Source organism: Acanthochromis polyacanthus, chromosome 15 (assembly GCF_021347895.1).
Source record: "Acanthochromis polyacanthus isolate Apoly-LR-REF ecotype Palm Island chromosome 15, KAUST_Apoly_ChrSc, whole genome shotgun sequence".
NCBI classification, from domain to species: Eukaryota; Metazoa; Chordata; class Actinopteri; family Pomacentridae; genus Acanthochromis; species Acanthochromis polyacanthus.
The window spans coordinates 3,805,715-3,826,034 of record NC_067127.1 but is presented as its reverse complement, the minus strand read 5'-3'; the positions used below and the strand labels follow the sequence as shown (position 1 = coordinate 3,826,034).

The following is a 20,320-nucleotide window of genomic DNA, read 5'->3' as shown; positions in this document are numbered from 1 at the left end:
TAATAACTTAGTCATTCAAATAATCTGGGAACTATTTTGACTATCAGTTGTAAAGTTTTTAGAAAAAAATTCAACCGAGATTGACTATTTTTGATTTTGGTTGGATGTAGGAAACGATTTATAAATGTCACCACTGGTCCACTGACAATTGTGATGCCCATTTATTCAACTGTTCTGGTGTTTTCTTGACAGAACTATACGTTTATGAAATATAGCAACCATTTACCAATAACTTTAGACAAAAAAGTTGGCGTACCTGCACTTCTAAGGTTAGGGTCCAAATCTGGCATCTCTTTGACTGCTTCAGGGCTCACGCTGTAGATGGACGCTCCTGCCTCACTGGTTATACTGGGGAAAGAATGGAAAACAAAATTAGACTGAGGCAAAGAAAAAGAGGAGATGATGGCAGATAGATACATACAGAACGGGGACTAACGGGCAGGTTGACCGCTGAGGGAGAGGGTGATGAACAGAGGGGTGCACAGGCAGCAAATTAGAGAGTCAAAAATATGGCAAGGCTGCTATTATTGCTTGAAAGACTTAATGGTAGAGCTATTAAAGAAAATAGTCACTGCCTTGCACCTTAAATCATATACCTCGCAACTTCTTAAGCCAGTTCCTCATTTGACTCTAGTTGGCCCTTTGTAGTCGTCACTGACATTATGGTCAAAATTGCATCATAACTAGTGGTCCTGATAAACATTCACAGTACAATTACAGTCTTTCAAATGCCCCACGCTTTCTGATGCTTGACAGCAGGTGTACATAAAACCCCAAATGCATGTGTGAGCTACTGGCTTATGGACCTAAGCATACTTAACACTGATTGAGATCATTTGTCCACAGTATGATGCACACTTTGGGTAAATATAGATTCAGAGTCCTCTTTTTTCTGCATTTATGGCTTAGAATATGACCACCTTTTCACTATGAAATGATTGACATTCTAATAAAAGCCAATCACTGTTGTTTGTGTGATTGATAAAAATAAAGCACACTCAGTCCAAAGACCTGTTCAGTGTGATTCATGTAACACTACTGCCATCTAGAGGTTTGGAGAGTGCACTTCTGTCAGCACTTGAAGCGTACAACATTTTTTTAACCAAATGTATTAATACACTATCAAATATAGGTCAGTCTGTAAAGTTATTTCTAAGTCAGATGACTACACATTTTTGTATTGCCTTATTTCACATGATTCAGGACACATTTAGTTTGAGATATTATATTTAAAAAACTCACACTGAGAATATTCTCAAACTGGAGAGTATAAAAGGCCTGTATTTGATTGTGGTTTAATCCATCTTTCACCTTCTAAATTTGTGATGTGGTCTTAAAAAAAACATCAGAAAACAGTGATAAATGTCAATTAGTGTTTCAGAAAATCTAAGATGACATCCTAGTATGACTTGTTCAGTTCATAGCCCAAAAATATTCAGTTTAAATAAGTAAAGAGCCCAAAAACAATCTGATTTAAGCAGCAGGAGTTGCAGGACTTACAGATTTTTTTCCAAGATAAAAAAATAATGATCAATTATCAAAACAGTTGACAAGAAAATTATTATACAATTAAACACTACAACTCTGTTTTATGTCACAATGGTTTCAGTCAAGTAAAGAAATGTTAAAGTTTTACAATCCAGTACATAAACTTGCAAAAAACTATTCCAGCTGAAGATGACTCCTGCATTTCTGTATTATTTGTATTTTCACAAAGACGTCTTGACATGAAGACGTATTGATTCTACCCGACAACAAATGATAACATTTCTCATGTTAATGTATTCGGTCTAAAAGAGGCTGCTTATCATCCATCACCACACGGAGGGATGGTGGTACAACAAAGCCACTGATACCTATGTAAATGCCGCTGACACACAACTGAACCTGTCATGTTGTTTAGTCCTTCTATTCTCTCGGGTGGATGGAGAGACGGTCCGAGGAAGAAAGAAGGGGGAGTTTCCTCCGGGCTAACCGATATGACAAGGGGGTCAGCACCTCCCCTATGTCCAATAGTGTGACTGACACACACACACACACACACACACACACACACACACACACACACACACACACACACACACACACACACACACACACACACACACACACACACACACACACACACACACACACACACACACACACACACACACACACACACACACACACACACACACACACACACTCCCAGAGGCCTGGACTTTGACACAACAACCTTGCCAATTATAACTGTCTTGTTAATGAGGAGTGGCAGAGGCCTTCTGATGGGAATCACATTTAAATGAACTTGTCCTCCCTCCCTCCCTCCAATCTTCTCTATTCACCCCTTCATCCACCCCACTGTTCTTTTTGTCAGCTCCCTATCCATCGCCCTGACAGCTGACATATCGCCATGGTGACGCTGCTAACGAGCACTGGCACATGACCTTCAAGGAGGTCGAAGCAAAGCTGGTCATTAACCCGACACACACACTGTGTCACGCTAGCACCCAAAGAAACACACACACTGTAATCAATGCAAAGACATACACAGAAGATACATCAATTTCCTATATTACACAAAAATTGTCCACTCTATTCAGGTTGCACAATTCCCTCTGATCCAACAGCATAAACACACACAAACAAGACTTTCAATTAGGACACATGAAGAAAAAACACAGCGCCTGACCTCCTTTTCTGCACCTATTCAGAGACAGTGGAACAATGGAGGTCCAATCGAAGACAGAATGACAAAAAGGAGAGGAAAGGGGAAATGAGGAGGACAAAAGTAAATAAAAAAGTGAAAACATAATTGAGAGCAGGCAGGAGATACAACCCAGGAGAATAGAGAGCGAACAGAAAGCATGGCCACCAGCCCCTATCACGTCTAACTTAATTAAGGCTGCTGCTGGGGCATCTGGGTAACGGGCACTGTCATGGATACAGCTCTGAGCCCTCATCTCCATAGCGTCCATGACTGTCGCCATAGCGAGGGCATCGCCCTGGCAGCCAGCAGAAGGTCGTCTGTGGTTGGACGGTCGATGCTTGGACAAATATGCAAACGCACACACGTGAAGATACAAAGTCAGTGGTCGCCTCTTGGTGTAAAGCGATGACTTGTGGCCCTTTAGGGTTATCAGTTATTCACACGTTGGTTTGCTCTCTTAATTGAATACACACACACACACACAAACACTGGCCTGCCTTTCGTCCTGTCCCTTCCTGGGGCAAAGTCAAAAACAAGCTGCCCCTATCCGTTCGCCTACTGGTTGTGTTTAAGACACAGCCTTGGGCTTGACATGCACATCATGACCGGCCCCCTGATGCCCCGCAAGAAACCAAACATCTGAAGAGATGGATACACACTTTGATACCTCATTATAGCCTCATGGCTCACACTGACCCGATCTCAATTAAAACCAGTTCATCGGATCAGTCAGGAAGAAGTACGGGTCATAATATCGTCGACTAATCTGATGAAAAGGACAGAAACGTTGGAGGGAGGGTTAAGGGGGAAACCATGAGCAGAGACAGAATTTGAGGAAAATAAGATTGTAAAGCTATATGCTAAGAAATACAATGTGCGTATATTAATATTTCAGTGATAGTACAGAGCAAACCAATGACACCATACAGAAAGTGACACCGACTTCAAATCAAAACACACAGATTTATAACTTTATGTGACTTATTTAACTTAGATGGACTTACTTATAGGCAGCAATCGCAAACCAGCACTATATGTCCAAAACGAATGAAAGATTTAGTTTGATGAAAGTGGTGTAATTATAAATATTCTAGACCCATGGACAACATCAGCCAAAATGATTATTTAATACTTTAAGCTGAACTGAAACAAATCCATCAACAGTAATCAACTTAGTAGATATTTAAAAAAAATAATTATTACTGATTGATTTTAGTACCGTTTGTTGAATGCTCAAAGACAGAAAATAGCAATCTGGAAGACAATGCCCAAAAGTTTACTACTTCACGTTCTGTCAAACATAGTTCTGCTTCTGTTGGGCATGAACTGACACATATGAAGCGACAAGATGAACTCTGAGTGATATAGAAGCATTCTGTGTGCTCAGATTTAGCCGAGTACATCAAAAGTCATTGGACGATACTTGTATCCATTCTAAACACACAGCCAAAGCTTCAAAAGGTATTTTAAGAATTAAAAGGTAAGAAAATCCTTGGCTGACAGAGTAAATCACTTGATATAAGTCTGATTGAGTTGCGTTTCATTGCCTGAAGATCAGAGTAAAAGCAGAGACACGAAACAAGCAAGAGCTGGAGGGAAGGCCTGAGAAAGCCTCAGCAGGGACAATACAAAACATCTGCTGATGTCTGTGTGACTCCATGCTGTCACTGACTGCAAGAGAATCATCCACAAAACATCAAGAGCTTACTCTGCTACAGAATGATTTGTATGTAGATGCAAACCTACTCAAATTAAAGCTGAAACGTGAGTATTCATGTGCTGAAGAACAGAGCCCGAGGAACAAAACTGTGCAACTGTCACAAGACTCTGTTTTTAGGATATTGGATTGGTTTGGCCCCGTTTTACTGCTTCAGAAGGGTCTGCAACGTTAAATAATACCACCCCAAAATATACAGAAAACACACACAAGACACACAAACACACACTAAGTTTCTCTGTCCCGGCTGCTCAAACAGCTTGGGTCCATTGTTCAGTCAGCTGCAAAGCTTGACCTCAGGGAGGAAAACTGAGGGATGCACCATCTCTCTCTCTCCCTCATTCACTCACTCAATCTCTCTCACACACACACACAGACACACACGTCGACTCTAAAGACGATGACATTTTTCACAGAGAAAAGCGTCCAAATGGCAGGTGTCAGGGGCCGTCAGTCTCTTTCGAGGCGCTAGAAGGCAGGAAGGCAAACACACACACACACACACACACACACACACACACACACACACACACACACACACACACACACACACACACACACACACACACACACACACACACACACACACACACACACACACACACACACACACACACACAAACTCCAACTGCCAGTGTGAGGCACGTCTGAAAAGAGCAAAACCTCACAGACACTCATGTCAATCTGGTCGCAGGAAAGGCCTGCACTCGTGTCACACACAAAAGCATGTGCAGCAGCATGCAAACACACACACACCCTAAATGACAAATACACACATGGCATGTCACACAGACTCATCACACATGTTTGTCACATGCAAGACCATCCCAGAGGGACACTGTAACCCTGAGGGAGGGCGGCGGGTGAAAGGAGGAGGACTGAGGCTGACCACCAGTGAGACATGGTGGGAGGAGAGGGTGAGAGAGGATGAGACTGGCAGATATTCACTGGGCACCACCTCAAAATGCCAAGTCCTCAGCCCAACAGCCCATTTTTGTCTGTGCCAAGCCTCACACACAAGTACATTCATGCATTTTTCAGAATTCAGGGCATAAGCTCTCGCACATCTGATGTAAAACAAAAGCTGTCTGATCACGTCAATCACAAACCAAGCAAAGTATCTCCTCAGAGTTCCTGGGAAATTGAAAGCAAGAAAGAAGCTTCACATCCAGGATCGAACAGGATAAAAAAGAAAAAGCTACAAAGGAAGGACAGGAAGAGGGCAGAGATGTCACAGCACTTGAAGAAGTCGAGGTAAACACTAGAGATGGATCAAGGAAAAGATTTTTAAGTTTCTTGGATGCAGGAAAACAACATAGAACCCTTTCTCTTCCTACATCTGTCTCCAATCTTTAGTTAATGAGCTGGCCATTACAAGTTAGCCAATAATCTGAATCACTTTTAATTAAATTACAATCTTGGGCAAATCCATCTTGCAGGTTGTCCATCCACTCTCCATTCTTCTTCATTTGTACTTTCATCTAGTAATGTGGTTTCCCTGTGATGAAAACACTACAGATTTGATTAACCCTTTAAGCTTGAGTCAATTCCAGCCGTTTTCAGTACAAAAAAATCGCTAATATTCTATTTTTAAATAAAAAAATTACAAAAAATACAGGGAATATTGGACGGGCATCGCGAGGTGCATTTCCTTGAAAACGACCGATTCGGGGATTTTATACCGACTTCAGGACATGTTTTGGACAAAATAGTTTACTGGCTTGTGTCATCTGGATGTAAAAGGTTGGATTATGGCCGTTTTTTGTGGAATCTTTTTTTTGTGTGTAATAATAAACCCGGAAATGTGAGTCGCGCTGTGTGCGTTGAAGCCGTGTATAGAGAACGGATGGATGAATATTCGTTTTTGTCGGACAAATGTGTTTTTCTCACCCGCTGTGGTAATCACATCTGAAAGTGGTTTATACCGGCGGATTCATGAGAATCTAAGCTTTCCATCGGCGTATAGTGTTTGTATAATCGCGTTTGCAGCCGTCGAACATTCTTGAAATTCCTATGCAAATTAGTAGGCGTACCGCCGGCGGTACACTGAAGCTTAAGGGGTTAAAGCAGAGCTCATATACTGACTCCAGTATGTGTTTCACCTCTGAACAGTTCTTACTTCAGACATAAACATCTCAATTTATGATTATAAAGATATCAAAAAAAATGAACTAAGTCGAGGCACATTTACCTGTCAGTGAATCTACATCCATAGTTCCTCCCTTTCTACTGTACCAATTGGATAGTTATCTATATTTTTGTAGCTAAATGCTAAATTATGGACATCTTCAGCTACATACGTTCTCCACAAAAAAGCCTGGTAAAATACTATTCAACCTTAACGGACTGAAAGACATATCCATCCATTCACACTCTGCTCATCTATAGCAAGCAGCTGCAGATTCTTTAAGTCTTGCTCAAGAACACTTTTACTTTCATTTGTCTTTACAAAAATCTGGTTTCTTAAATGTTTATACTAATACAGCACTGCTACCACTTTTCTGACTCTGACTGCATTAAGTCAATGACATAACCTTCTCATTTACCCATGGCTTCACTCTCCTCTTCTGAAACAAAAGACACACCCCACAGCCAGTTTGAGGTCTTTCCATGCCTCCAAGTCCATCTGTCCCTCTGCACCTACTTCTATCCACCCTTCAAACCCACAGTGAGGCCCGAGTCCCTGGATCTCACTCAGTCATCGCTGGTGCTGCCACTGTATGTTCATCACTCACCCAGCCTGGCCCTGGGAGCATGCCTGGACACAGGACATGACAGGGGATACACACAGTCATAAATACAGTCTCCACCACTGTCCTCCAGGTCCATCAGCTGGCCAGTAATAATGATCTCATCCCAACAGGAGGCAGCTAGAGGGCAAGACAGTCAAGGACTTATTGTAAGCATGCCTGTGTCTCAGTGGAGGCAGACACTCGTAGCTATCCGAGTGTTTTCTACTGCGACTGCTCTCAGACACCTCTCAAATATGAACCAATCATGGAAAAAACTATGACTACAACTAGCAAGAGACATGACCTAGTACTCTTAGCAACAAAATAGGACAACACCAAGCAAAGACCTTAGATACATGGAGGAAAAGAGCCAAAATAAGCTGAGGCTAAACTGTAGTAAAGAACAAACGCATCATAACACATTTTCCAAAAAACAGATTGCATTTCATCCAGTTTGTTTCAAATTGATTAGGATAATATCAAAACATTGTAATTCAAACAAGGAAAACATAACGGGTGGCTGAACATTAACTCGGAGGGCCCTCAAGGATGTGATCGTGTGTTTATGAGAAAGAGGAAGAGGGTCGGTCATCTCACTGCCTTCAGGAGCGACGGAGCAAGTGGTCAAGAAATTGGATGTCATTCCTGTTTGCCTCCAGCCGCGATAACATAGTGTGTGTGTGTGTGTGTGTGTGTGTGTGTGTGTGTGTGTGTGTGTGTGTGTGTGTGTGTGTGTGTGTGTGTATCATCACCATTGCCCAAAGATCTCCCTAACCTTAGCCCACATATTCTTGCCCTCTGATATCATTAACGTCACTTTGTTGCAGCCCAATGCTGTCAACTTGTCATTCTTCATGCACACAGCCTGAAACAAACAAATGAAGTATCAAAATATATCACGGTTAAATCCCAACACTATAAAAACCTGTAGTGTTTAAGTTTTATTGATCAATGCCTCAGCCAAAAGACAGTGAAGTCAATGACTCGTCTCAGCCACAGACCCACAAACATCAACCATTAAAGCTTCTCCTGACACTCTTCTATGTAATTTTTGGAGCAGCTACAATATTGTTAATCTTCATTTAGGACTTGTTGCAGGGCTCGGGTTAAAGATAACGATATATAGGGATTTCCTGCACAGAGCAATTTGTGGCAACCTCCAAAAAGGCCTTACCCAGCACCAAAAGAAACTCACCAGGATCAAAATGATAATAAAATTGAGAATAATAAATAAAGCAATAAATTTTTTAAACCACCTTTGCTAATTGGGATTTCATTTCCTTAACCATAATAGCCATTTGTGTTTATTATCTGGTCAGAAATTAAAATAAAATGCAGAGATTTTTTTCCAATAACGTAACACAGGAGAAAATCCAAAGCAAAGAAGCGGTTATCATGTGGTCGAGGCGCTTATTAGCTTTTCTGTTCATTTATTTGTGTATATTTATAAATTTGTCTGGGGTTTTCACTGCTGTGTTAACATTTAAAGTCAACAAAGAAAACTATTAGCCTGTTAATAACTTTTTAAATTCTGAATATTGTGGTTAAATTCAGCTTTTGTTCCCTCTTGGTGGTTAATTAAAATATTATCAATACTGACTCAAGTGAAAAATATTATTCCGATATCCTAATTTTCAGAGATATCTCCAGTCCTAATCTATGTGTCAGGGCCCCCTCCTCCACCCCTGCCTCAGCCCCCATCTCTCTCTCTCTCTCCGGAGCTGTCTTCCACAGCTGCCGACCATTTCTAATCGGTCTCATCCATAGAACTCGGGCAGCTGCGGTTCGCTGACCTGGTCCTGCCATCTGGAGCTCCGGATTCCCTGTCCACCCAGATCTCCCCTCCTGGTCCTCTCCAAACCCCTACCTGGACCTCTCCCCCCCGCCTTGGAAGGCCCCTGCTCCACCAAACCTGTGCTCATCCTGTCCACAATCCATTACAACCGGCCGTGCTTCCCCCCCTGGAATCGGAACCTCCTGCCCACTCTCTGCCGTCGGCCCACATCTCCCTGGACGTCGGCTGGACCGCTGATCCCCGGTCCCGTCACCCCTTCCTTAGTTTCATGAGCTCCCTCCCTCATATTCTCCTGAGTTTATTTTCTGCCAAATTAAATCACCTTTTCTGCCTCAGCCTTGTCTCCTCTGTTTGCTCTCTGCACGGGTTCACCCCCCGCATCTTGACACTATGCACTTTTTATAAAGAGGCTAAAGTGGTTACATTCTAAGAAAGGTAGTCAAATTCAAAATGAAACTTTTTATAAAAATCAATGATTTAAAAAGTTATGAATGATTGATTTAAAAGATTGATATTGTGATACTCTTTTCCTTTACTGTATGCAGACTGATTGTACTTACTGCCATGTGCAGTTTCCCCCCAAAGGCCCATTCTGAGACACATAAAACCTTGATGTAGTTTGTGTAGGCTGTACAATGTCTGCACACAGATCAATAACCCAACTCACTTGCATGTTGTGGGGAAGATAATTTGTGAAGACTGCGGTAAAGAAATGACACCAAGAATTCATCTCATGTCCCTAGATGAGGACTCTGTGGTATGGGTGTGTTTGTGTGCCTTCTCTATCAATTAGCTCCCCACAGAAACATACAGAAACACCACCTGACGAGGGTGACACAGACCACTGCGTGTCACCAGCAAAACAATGCACTGCAAACCACCAACGCACACATTCCCACACAAGAACTGTCTGAACAATGTTGAGATCCCTTATGAGCCCTGACAAAGCCTGCACGCTCTGTCAGTGTTAAAGCACAATGACAGCCAAGGTCAGGCTACACCGGCTCATCAAGGAGCCTGAAAGTACAACACATACAACAGTGGGCGCAGTGTGCACGGGGATTATTGACAATATACAGGCAGTCACAACAGATACACATTCACACAAGCTCACATATATACATTCAGGCTGAAACCTCCAAAAACATTTTTCCCTAAGTCAGAAATGTGGAGCTTTCTCCTAGTCTGATTACAAACTGAAGTCCAGCAGGAGGCCTTTAAATTACTGGGGCACAGCTGTATGGCAAATAACCTAATGTGCATTCAGCGAGGGTCATCACAGGCACAGACAAACCTTGTCAGCTTAATAATACCTCATGCGGCATAATGTCCTGCAGGATGCTGCTCATTCACAGAGGCATTGTTCAAGCTTAATCATGTACGGTTACTTTGCTGTAAATCTAATAACGGGGGTGAAGAGTCAAATAAGGTGATTTATTTGTCACTTAAAGACGACAGCAGAGAAAGGAGACAAGGGACCGCAGCTGCCACGACATTTTACGCCGAGTTAAAGTGGTTACCGCTTTGATTGCATTACTAGTATTTTTTGATTGATTTTAAATTACCTACTAGTTTTCATTTGTTTATCTCCGAACAAAAGGATTTTATGTCATTTGAGAAGAATATTTATGAACGCAACAACAGTGCAGATTTAATTAACTGCTCAGGACAGCAAAGTTCACTGAATATCTTCTCCATTATACAAAATTAACAAAACAAAATTTGAGCGAAAATAATGAGTGACCCTTAGCCTGTGCTGTAATGATCTCCATTATTCAAACCAAAGGAAAGTACTCAGTTCCCACACCATTTAACTTGTTAATTAAAAAGGCCTTGTATAAAAAAAATCTAATAAAAACATTTCTGAGGTCATTAAAACACTCTAAAGTGAGCCATCGTGTTTGTGAAATGAGATTATTGTTGAAACAATCAATTAGTCAGTCAACAAAAAAATAATCATTAAGAATGTCAGTGAGTGAGTGTTCAAGTGCAATCATTTGCAGTCTCAAATTTCTGGGTTTTGAACTGATTGTAATGGGGGTATTTCAATATTTTTACATTCTGAAAAGTAAACAATTATTGAAATAATGACAGAACAAGTTGAAACATGTTAACTGATTATTATAAAATGTGTTGGGTCCAGTGTAATGCAGTTATATGCATGATGCCATTGGTCTATAAACAGGAACAATCCACTACTCTGATCACTTTCTCTAACCTACTGTATATTCTATTTATGCAGACAAAGAGAAAGATTTATATAACAACCAGCCGAACACAAACTAACCGGCCTTGTATACATATTCACTCTTATCTTTCCAAAATGGCACAACTCTGACACACACAAAGACACACAAACCTGTGGTCTTGTTTGGCTTTCTTTAGAAAAGGCCACACTGTTTAAAAAAAATGATGGAAGAGGTGACGCTGCGAGTACGATGAGTCTACTCAAACAGGACTAAGGCGATGAAAACCACACACACACACACACACACACACACACACACACACACACACACACACACACACACACACACACACACACACACACACACACACACACACACACACACACACACACACACACACACACACACACACACACACACACACACACACACACACACACACACACACACACACACACACACACACACACACACACACACACACACACACACACACACACACACAAAGACAAAATACAAGTAAGGATGTCCTGCAGGCTGCCATTTCTGGCTGTCATTCCAGCTGAGCACTGAGGCAGAAAGACGGAGAGAGACAGGCGGGTGGAGGAGAAGGGGTGGAGAGGAGGGTGGGGGTGGTGACACAATGAAGGCTCACAGGGAGACAGGAAGCAGACGGTGTAAATGAGGCTGAGGACTTTAATGAACTACTACAGTCAAGGCTGACAGGAGAGGGGAGAGGAAGGGAGGCTTAATCGCCTATACATGCACACGTATTTACGTATACACAGAGTAAAACTAATCACAGCCATGTAACAGGGATCGACTGACACAGTTTTTCCACTAATGACGCTTATTGGTAATCAAAAAAGACCGGAAACTGATACTCATTTAATGTAATGATGTGATAGCGGAGAAACTTCCATCCATAACTAGGATTCTGAATATGTAAAACAGAAATAGGAGCGATTAAATGAGAATGCTCTCAAGTGAAATTGATCCGTTTGTCTCCTGCAGTTACATCACTTATATTGTACACTAACATCCGGATCTTAAAGCATTGTTAGTTATTGTTTTTCAGACTGTTTCTGGGTCATTTGTGGCTGCCTTGTAACTTATCTGCTAGCTGTTAGCATTGCCTTAGCCTCTGTGAGAGTAACATTTCCTGATTTTTCGCCACGGCTTGTGTTTCTTGTTCAGTTTTAAAAGCTTGAGAGACATTTCTGAAATCACAGAGTGATGACAGACAGAGAGAGGAGGTTGCATCAGACCTGAAGTAGCACATCTTATTCATCAATAATCGGACAATAAAAATAACAAAAATCGGAAAAATGCCAAATATCGGCCAACAATAGGCAATCATGCCGATGATTGCCTATCCCTAACACGTAATGCATCTAACAGCAAACTAAACACTGGAAATATCACCTTTTCATTGGCTGATTGTGCCTAACAGGATCATGATGTCTACAGTCCTCATAACAATCAAGCTGCTCAACAGTCTAGTTAAATAGCACTATGACTCTAATTCACACGTTAATTTTTGTGGACATTTGCTTCTGAGAGCAAAGTTGCTACTAGAAGGTGCAGAGGACAAAGACAGAGCAGAAGAAACAAGGGAAGCCACAGGAACGTGGACGATGAAGCAGAGATGGAAAGAGTCAGTCACTCTGTAAGTACACTGAAACAGACAGGACAGTATTCCACTCAGGAACAGTTTTTCTCTTTAAGGCAGCTGCATATGCCAGTGGTTTTCCACCAGAATAACCAAGCCAGCTACTAAAGCATGGGCTGCCTGAACGTCTTTCTGCACCTGTCGATCAAAAACCGTTGACGCCTAGTCGGCTATAACGTCAGCCTCAAAATGCTCAAACGTATAAAAAAGAACACAAAGTCGCGAAGTACGCCAAGAACTGGGTCAATTAATTAAACTGGGGACATCACAGCGAGCACTGAGACCCCTTGCCGTTTCTGATGCTACATAGCTATCCTGCGTCATTGCCGTCATCCTCGTTGTCGTGGTAATGAGTTGTGCTTAATGGCAAGTCGGGGTCAGCGGTGGGTCAGTCAGCGGGGGAGAAAGACCTTCATAGTTAGCAGTAACCTAGAGGTCATTCATTCTTCACTGCCATCCCATTATCGTCGTCATTCAAAGGCTATTCTGGTTAAAACTGACACATTATACCAACATTTTCCCAGGTATCTTTAGGTAGCTGTATTTATTTACTTTATGCATGACTTATTTAGCAGCCACTTCAATAACTTGTGTAAAAAACTGAATAATTTCCACAAATAAAGCTAGTGTTGTATATTTCATAAGCATGTGGAGGGACAAAGACGATGTCTGCAACTCAATTATTGCAACACTGAACAGAAACGGCATGGTAAAAAGATATAAGTATAAATAAATACTGCTGCAACATGGAATTGTTGCCTGTAATGTGATGCTTAGTTTGACTTTTTAGACTATCTGAAAATGCATAGTCTAGTTATGGTTTAAACATGAGTTACTGGCTAGTGAATTAATATTTCAAATACCTAAATCCACATTTAAAATTTACTTTTTAGGAGCTTTTAAAGGGGTAAATTGACAGAATATTATGAATAGGATGCATTTTGTGAAACATTTTAATGAGTTCTGTGGCCTTAAAATGGAGCAGCAATTTGAGGTTAACCCCACTTAAGTGTCACATGTATCACATAGTATGTGCAATACTAAACCCCGGAGTCTCAATAAGTGTCAGGGAGAACTAAACCTTAAGGGGAAGAGTAAGAATAGTGACTGAAAAAAATCCAGCTATTTAGCGTTGCAGGGTTTTTCAATAGGAAATTTAATCAATTAAGTTATTATGGAGGAAGAGGACAGAAGAAGGAAACAAAGAGTGTCAAAGGTGGAGGGAGTCAAAATAGAAAAAATATGAATTAGACAGAAGATAAATACAGTAGATGGGAAGAGAAAAGTACAACAAGAGCTATACATGAGTAGCCTAGCCATGCTATAGCCATGTTCTGACGGCACAAGGGTCTAGGGAAGCTCGACAGGGAGGGAGGCGGGCTAAAAGGTTGTCTATCAAATCCCTCTGCAGCAACTGGGTAGGTATACAACCAATCAACGCAACGAATAGGCTGACGTAGTTCCGAGAGTACCGGCGGTTGTGGCTAAGTCCCATTAGCTTACCAACCAGCGGAGCCAACTGGTATATTAAGGATTTGCCATATCCCGTCGGCATAAGTCCAAATACGTCTTTCTTCTCAATTAAACACTTAAGTGCCGTCCTTTGTTTATCTTTCAAGTTGAATTTTAGCTTCAAATCTTTAAGGGCTGTGGCCAAAGCCGAGTCGAAAGATAACTGTTTATTGTGCGCCGGTTGTTTCTGTCAGAATCGTCACGCCTCTGTCGTCACTTCGTTACGCCCGCCTTCTGACTCTACACTTCATGGTGATTGGTCCGGTCAGTTTTAGGAGAATCCAGCCTCGAGCCTTATGGAGGGTAACTAGACCCTGGCAGAGAATTAAATTCGTTGCCATGGGTTGTCTAGCGCGGCTAGGCTAATATGCGAGTACATTTTAACCCAAACACACACGGATTCAGCTTTAACATCTAGCCGGCAGTCTTCTCTGCCTTGAAGCATCTTTTTCCAGTTCTGTAATTTTTTAATTGCACACTTTTTATACTCTTGGACACTATTTGCACTATAAAACACTAACATTTGTACATCCTTTACATAGGGGAATTTTGCTTTTACTCTGTACTCTTTGTACTGTAGCAAACAAATTTCCCCACAGGGATTAATAAAGTATTTCTATTCTATCTTCTATTTCTGAGCCTACATCAGCTACGATTCAAAGAAAGTGAGGGACAAGACCAGATGACTTCGGAGCGAAACATTCTGGATAACAACCACCATATTTCGATGGCTAATGTCAAAATAACATCTTTCTGCTCTTCCAGAGTTCATGCACTAGCAAAAGCCTTTATTCCACAAAACCATACCAAGGCAGAGGCAGACTATTCACACATGTGTTACGTGCTGCAAAAATGTACTTAATCATATTGGGTGATATGGGACATTCGGTTAGCACCACATCAAACAGGAGTCCAACATTCTCATGTGTTGTGAGAAGCATGAATGCCAATAGCTGCAGCAAAAGAATGAACAAGGGAGACATTATATCAAGATGTGAAATTTAGCTGCTCTGGAGGTGCTCAGGAGAAAAAGAGCCTGTCATGAAAATAATCAAGCGGACGTTAACTTAATAAACGCCTCCCTTTGACTGTTTCTGGTCTTGAAAATAGACAGAAAATGTAACTTAAGAGAAAAAAATATGGGCTATTACACCAAATGCATGACCTCTGAAGTGTGCATGTGCGTCTGAACTCAAAGACACGGAGAAAACTCCTGTACGCGCGCACATCCACGTACAGCCCAGAATCATTTTAGGCTGCGGTCCCACTGCTAACCTCAAGTCAACAAACACACATGGAACTCAGCACAGACTGAAAGAGATGGAGCAAGGAGAGGCCAGCGGTTATTTTGCTTGGACGGGGGTTCTGTGCTGTTGTGTTCTGAAGTTTGGACGGGGCCCGGTTACAGACGCGACGTGGACCACAAAGCGTCTCTCTAATTGGACCAAAATGAAACGAAGTCCAGATGGCTTTAATGGACAATATTCACTTGAGGACACATTCCAATTTGTCTTTCTCTCCATCTCTGTCCTGCTTTCTCACTCCCACACATATTTTGACTCGGCTGTTTTTCTCAGACATTCTTCATCCCCGTTTTCCCACCCGTTTTTTTGTTTCTATATCAAGATCAGAATTTCTTATTCATCATTACCATTGTAATTGACCTCACTTATAGTCCTTTCACCCACTGGCCTTTGTACAAATGACCGACTAAACCTTGCCATTGAATGATACTCCAGATTATTACAATGAAAGATTTTGAACAACCTGAAACATGTCCTGCAGGAGGGTCCTAAAGGGGTTTATCAGTCAAGGGGAAATGTGATCTTCACTTTGCTTCACTGAAACAAATATAGAACATTAATTATATCAGCACATAACATATAATGGCTGAATTTTGGTAGCTGTACAACAAGTTTGTTTGTTTCTTAGTCTTGAAATGAGCTTTGTCCAGCTGTGTGGTATTTTGGTGCAAAGTCTGTGGCACACAGGTGGAAGAAGAAGCACAAACAAGTGGAAATTTCAAGAAAAATCAGACATTGCAAAGTGTTTTTTCGTTATTTGAATGAAGCCTGGAAATGTTGCTGAGACTCTACAGTGAGATTTCAAATCACAGAGCATCAGTCATGTGTTAATGCATATTTTCCAATGATCTTTTTAGAAAAACTTGCATTTTTTTGGTTGGAAAACACGTCCAAATGCCATAGTGCCCTAGCCATAGTGTTCACAGAGAGACATACAGTGAATCATGTGAACCTTATTAATATCAAACTATGGCATAGATGTGAGTCTCTGGACAGTCACCCAGCCATCTTCTATATGTTTGTATCTGTTTGGGGTCATGAATAACTGGGACCCATTCTAGCACATACTGGAAAATGGCCTTACCAGTAGGACACATCCAGGGGGTGAAAATAACGTCTAGAGATGAGGTCAGAGAAGAAGGACTCTGTTTCACGACACGCTGTCCCATTGCCAATGACAACCCTGGTACAGCTGGTTTGGACAAGATGAAGAGGAGAGGAACAGTGAGGATTAAGAAAGCAACAATGAATCTCTAAATGATAAGTTAGGTTTACATTGTCCTTCCCACGTTAAAATGCATACTTTAGTGGATTATAAAAGCACAGAGACATCAAATAAGTCTGTATTTTCTGACATTACCTTAAATTCAGGTGAAACAATATACTTTAATAGTGACTAAACACAATCAGCAGTACCTGTATTTGATCATAAGGTGGCGCAGTTTATCTGCTTCTCGTTGCTGGCCTGGATTATTCAGATACACAACATCAGTATGGAGAATCTGACCTGAGAGCAAACAGACAGGCAGAGGGAGCGAGAGTAAACAATGCTGTTGATGAATTATTATGACGACAAGAGCAGGTTCAACAGACTCGGGTATATACTACCAGCTCATGTCTCTCCACTGGTACGCTGTGTAATGAGACAGCGATGCCCTAAATAAAATAAATAATTTATGAACTCAGCATCTGCACTGTCTAAGCCACCACAGGAAGTCCAGCTCCTGCCACTTCACTGCTTCCTCAGAGGAGGAGTGGAAATGTGAATGGACGGTTCTGTCAGGAAGTGATGTGAGCCTAACAGCCACCAAACCTGTGACCACACCATGCTGGGCCTGACACCTGATATACGCCTGTGTCCACCTGCTTTAAGTGTGTCAGCATGACTTGTGGCCACACAACAAGCCACCCAGATGGTGGGACATTCCCTAGTGCAGTGTGGAGCACAACCACTGAGAGACACGCCGAGACGTATAGTAGAAACAAAAAACAGCACAAATACATATGCGTGCACATACAATCGACTCACCAGGGTCACGCCAAGTGGGATCTATTCTCTGCCATGTACACAAACCTCAGCGGTAATAACAGACCGAATGGTGCCTTGTTACATGGAATCCTCTCACAGAATATATTGTCGCATTAATGATGCATATAGGATAATGGACACATGTAGTCTGACTCTTCAGTCTTTTCTTATCAAGTCTGACTCATCATTTGCATCATAAAGGCATGACATATTATATAAAGTATATGTATGCACGCTGTATACAGATTACAATGAAACGGATACAGACAACATAACAGTCACAAATTTGTGGTGAGACTTTGCATATTGTGATGAAATACACTCGGTGAAGTGCAGCGACTCCGTTCAAGACACAGCGATGTGATATTCAAAACACAATCAATTATATTTGCATCTGTGGCAACATGCAGGTTATGAACTCTGCTTCAAAATACTCCTTGTAGATCAGCACAGTGGCTGAGAATAAACATGTGTTTGCTGTCAGCCTCAGTGGGCATCCATGCATCCAACATCAAGCATCTTCCAGCGCCTCTCGTGAGATCTTTTGCACTATCCTGTCGTAAAGCCATACTTGGTAGACAAAGGTGTTCTCATGAGTCAAGAGCCACAAAGACTGCTAAGGATATCCAGCACGGACAGTTACAAAGATGACACCAAAGTCAGCAGGAATGTTCTCAGGGATTTTGGGGGATTTAAGACTTAATGTTTGTTTTATTCAGTTTTCATAGATGTAACATAAAAGTTGTTTGTTTTGCTGTGAGAAAGTCTTTCACTGGGGTTGAATCCCATCATTTCCAAGTGAAATTAGTTTCTGTTTTAACTGTCTTTCTGATATTTTTTAGACAGTGCTTTTATGATCTCCTGTGTAATCTCTGTCTGCTACTTAACACATCTGTAATTCATTTGCGTCACACCTCATGCTACTCAAGTGTCTGTGTTTGTATTTTTGCTCCCCACTGAATCACACCAGCGTCAGACACGTAATACCAAAGACTTTTTAATCCTTAAATATTAAAGTTCCTCTCAGATTGTTGATATAACCCTTAAAAATGTATGTCTGTGTATCAAAGAGTTTTTCTCCGTGACAAAAATCCCTTCCTCCCTAAAACGTCTGAGTAAAGTCACTGTGATATATATAGTACAAATAAAACCAGTCACTGAAAACAAAACAAAAAAATAAGACATAAGAATGATGTCAGAAATTCATCTAAGAAGGTTAAATATTTGAGGCAAGACCTTACAGTATTACTATGTGAATTTAGTGGAGTAATTTCAATATTCAGTTACAATGCAACAGAATGACATTTACTGGACTAAAAGCAGTATTAAGGCTAAGACCCTACAATAACATTTATAATACAAAAGAGTATAACTAACTTAAATGATATGGCTGAGAACCTACTATATTACGTACGCTAACTCTACAATTTCCTTTCTCTAGATTGCACAGCTCTACACAGTTCCCGCCTCTCTTTGTGCTCACGGCAGCTCAAGCTCACTTGCCAGCAAACAACTCTGTTCAAACGCTGTAAAACTGCTCTATCCACCAACAGCAAGTTGAAATATTGGAACAATTGAGTGACACTCATTCTGAAGAAGAGAAATTGTACACAAAGCCCAATCCTACAAGTTGACAGGATTGTTTTCTTATGTTTCTTACAAATGAAACACTGGAAGTCCAAATCTGTGTTTTTGAGAGCATAAAAAAAAAAACACCATACGGACATGTTAAAGTAAAAAAACTTAATTTTCACCACATGGGGTCTTTAAGTAATTAAAAAGCTTCATTACAACTCAAACTATTCAGGATGCAAAAGCAAGTGATATTAACTGTATACAGGGAATACTTAATAGTAGTTACTTACTAATACTTACTAGTGGGGGAGAGGACGGCCAGTTTACAGCCGTGTCTGAAGCCAGGGTCCACCCCCATAATGACGCAGCCCCTGACTGGACCGACCAACAGGCGCTGGCGGAGGTTTCGCACAAACATGGCAATCGACTCCTTCTCTGCTGCACTTGTCAGCTTGGTCCTGAAGAGAAAGATTTAACAGACGGGGAAAGCAGCGAGTGAATCTATATCAACAAATAGAGCCGGAAAGGGAAGCAGATGGTGGAGGAAAATATGCAGATGTTAGTTTTGTGGAGAGAGCAAAAATAAAGACAGAGAAATGACAATAATTTACAGAGAAAAACAAAGATGGAAAACAGGTGGGAGAAGGCACGTGAAACGGGACACACTGTAGATGAATAAATGGATATGAAAGGGGAAAACTCCTTAAAATACCTGTAACCCCGAGTGAGGAAAGGCAGAATAAGCCTTTTATAAGAATCTTCTACAGCATTCCTGATGATTGCATTGAGTTCTTCTCTTGCAAACGTCTTCGGCCTCCATCTGCATTAAAACGAAGGGAGAAAGAGTGTTGCTGGTTGTTTCTATGGGTCATTTCTATAGATAAATGCCACTTTGCCAATCTGCAGACTGATTCTGTCGCTCTTAGGGGATAATATGCAGCACATCCCACCCACCACCTAGTCTGAACTAGTGTTTGAATAATTTAATTAAAGTGGAGTTTTCTGTGGCACATTTGAAGTGACATTAACAAACTATTCCTTTAAAACAAATAACAGCCTCATGATAAGACGTAAATTAGAACTTCATTCATGCAAGATTAGTT

At 41.3% G+C, this 20,320-nt stretch overlaps 1 protein-coding gene across 1 annotated transcript in view; it reads right to left on the bottom strand.

The window, feature by feature from the left end:
- The window catches only part of srbd1 (S1 RNA binding domain 1), a 61,941-nt gene that overhangs the window by 28,909 nt on the left and 12,712 nt on the right, over positions 1 to 20,320 (bottom strand). The window contains exons 11-15 of the mRNA XM_022195754.2: positions 19,930 to 20,037; positions 19,518 to 19,675; positions 17,030 to 17,120; positions 16,698 to 16,805; positions 257 to 348 (exon numbers count right to left, since the gene is read on the bottom strand). Of these exons, the coding sequence (XP_022051446.2) occupies positions 257 to 348; positions 16,698 to 16,805; positions 17,030 to 17,120; positions 19,518 to 19,675; positions 19,930 to 20,037 (557 nt within the window). The remainder of the gene's footprint in view (positions 1 to 256; positions 349 to 16,697; positions 16,806 to 17,029; positions 17,121 to 19,517; positions 19,676 to 19,929; positions 20,038 to 20,320) is intronic.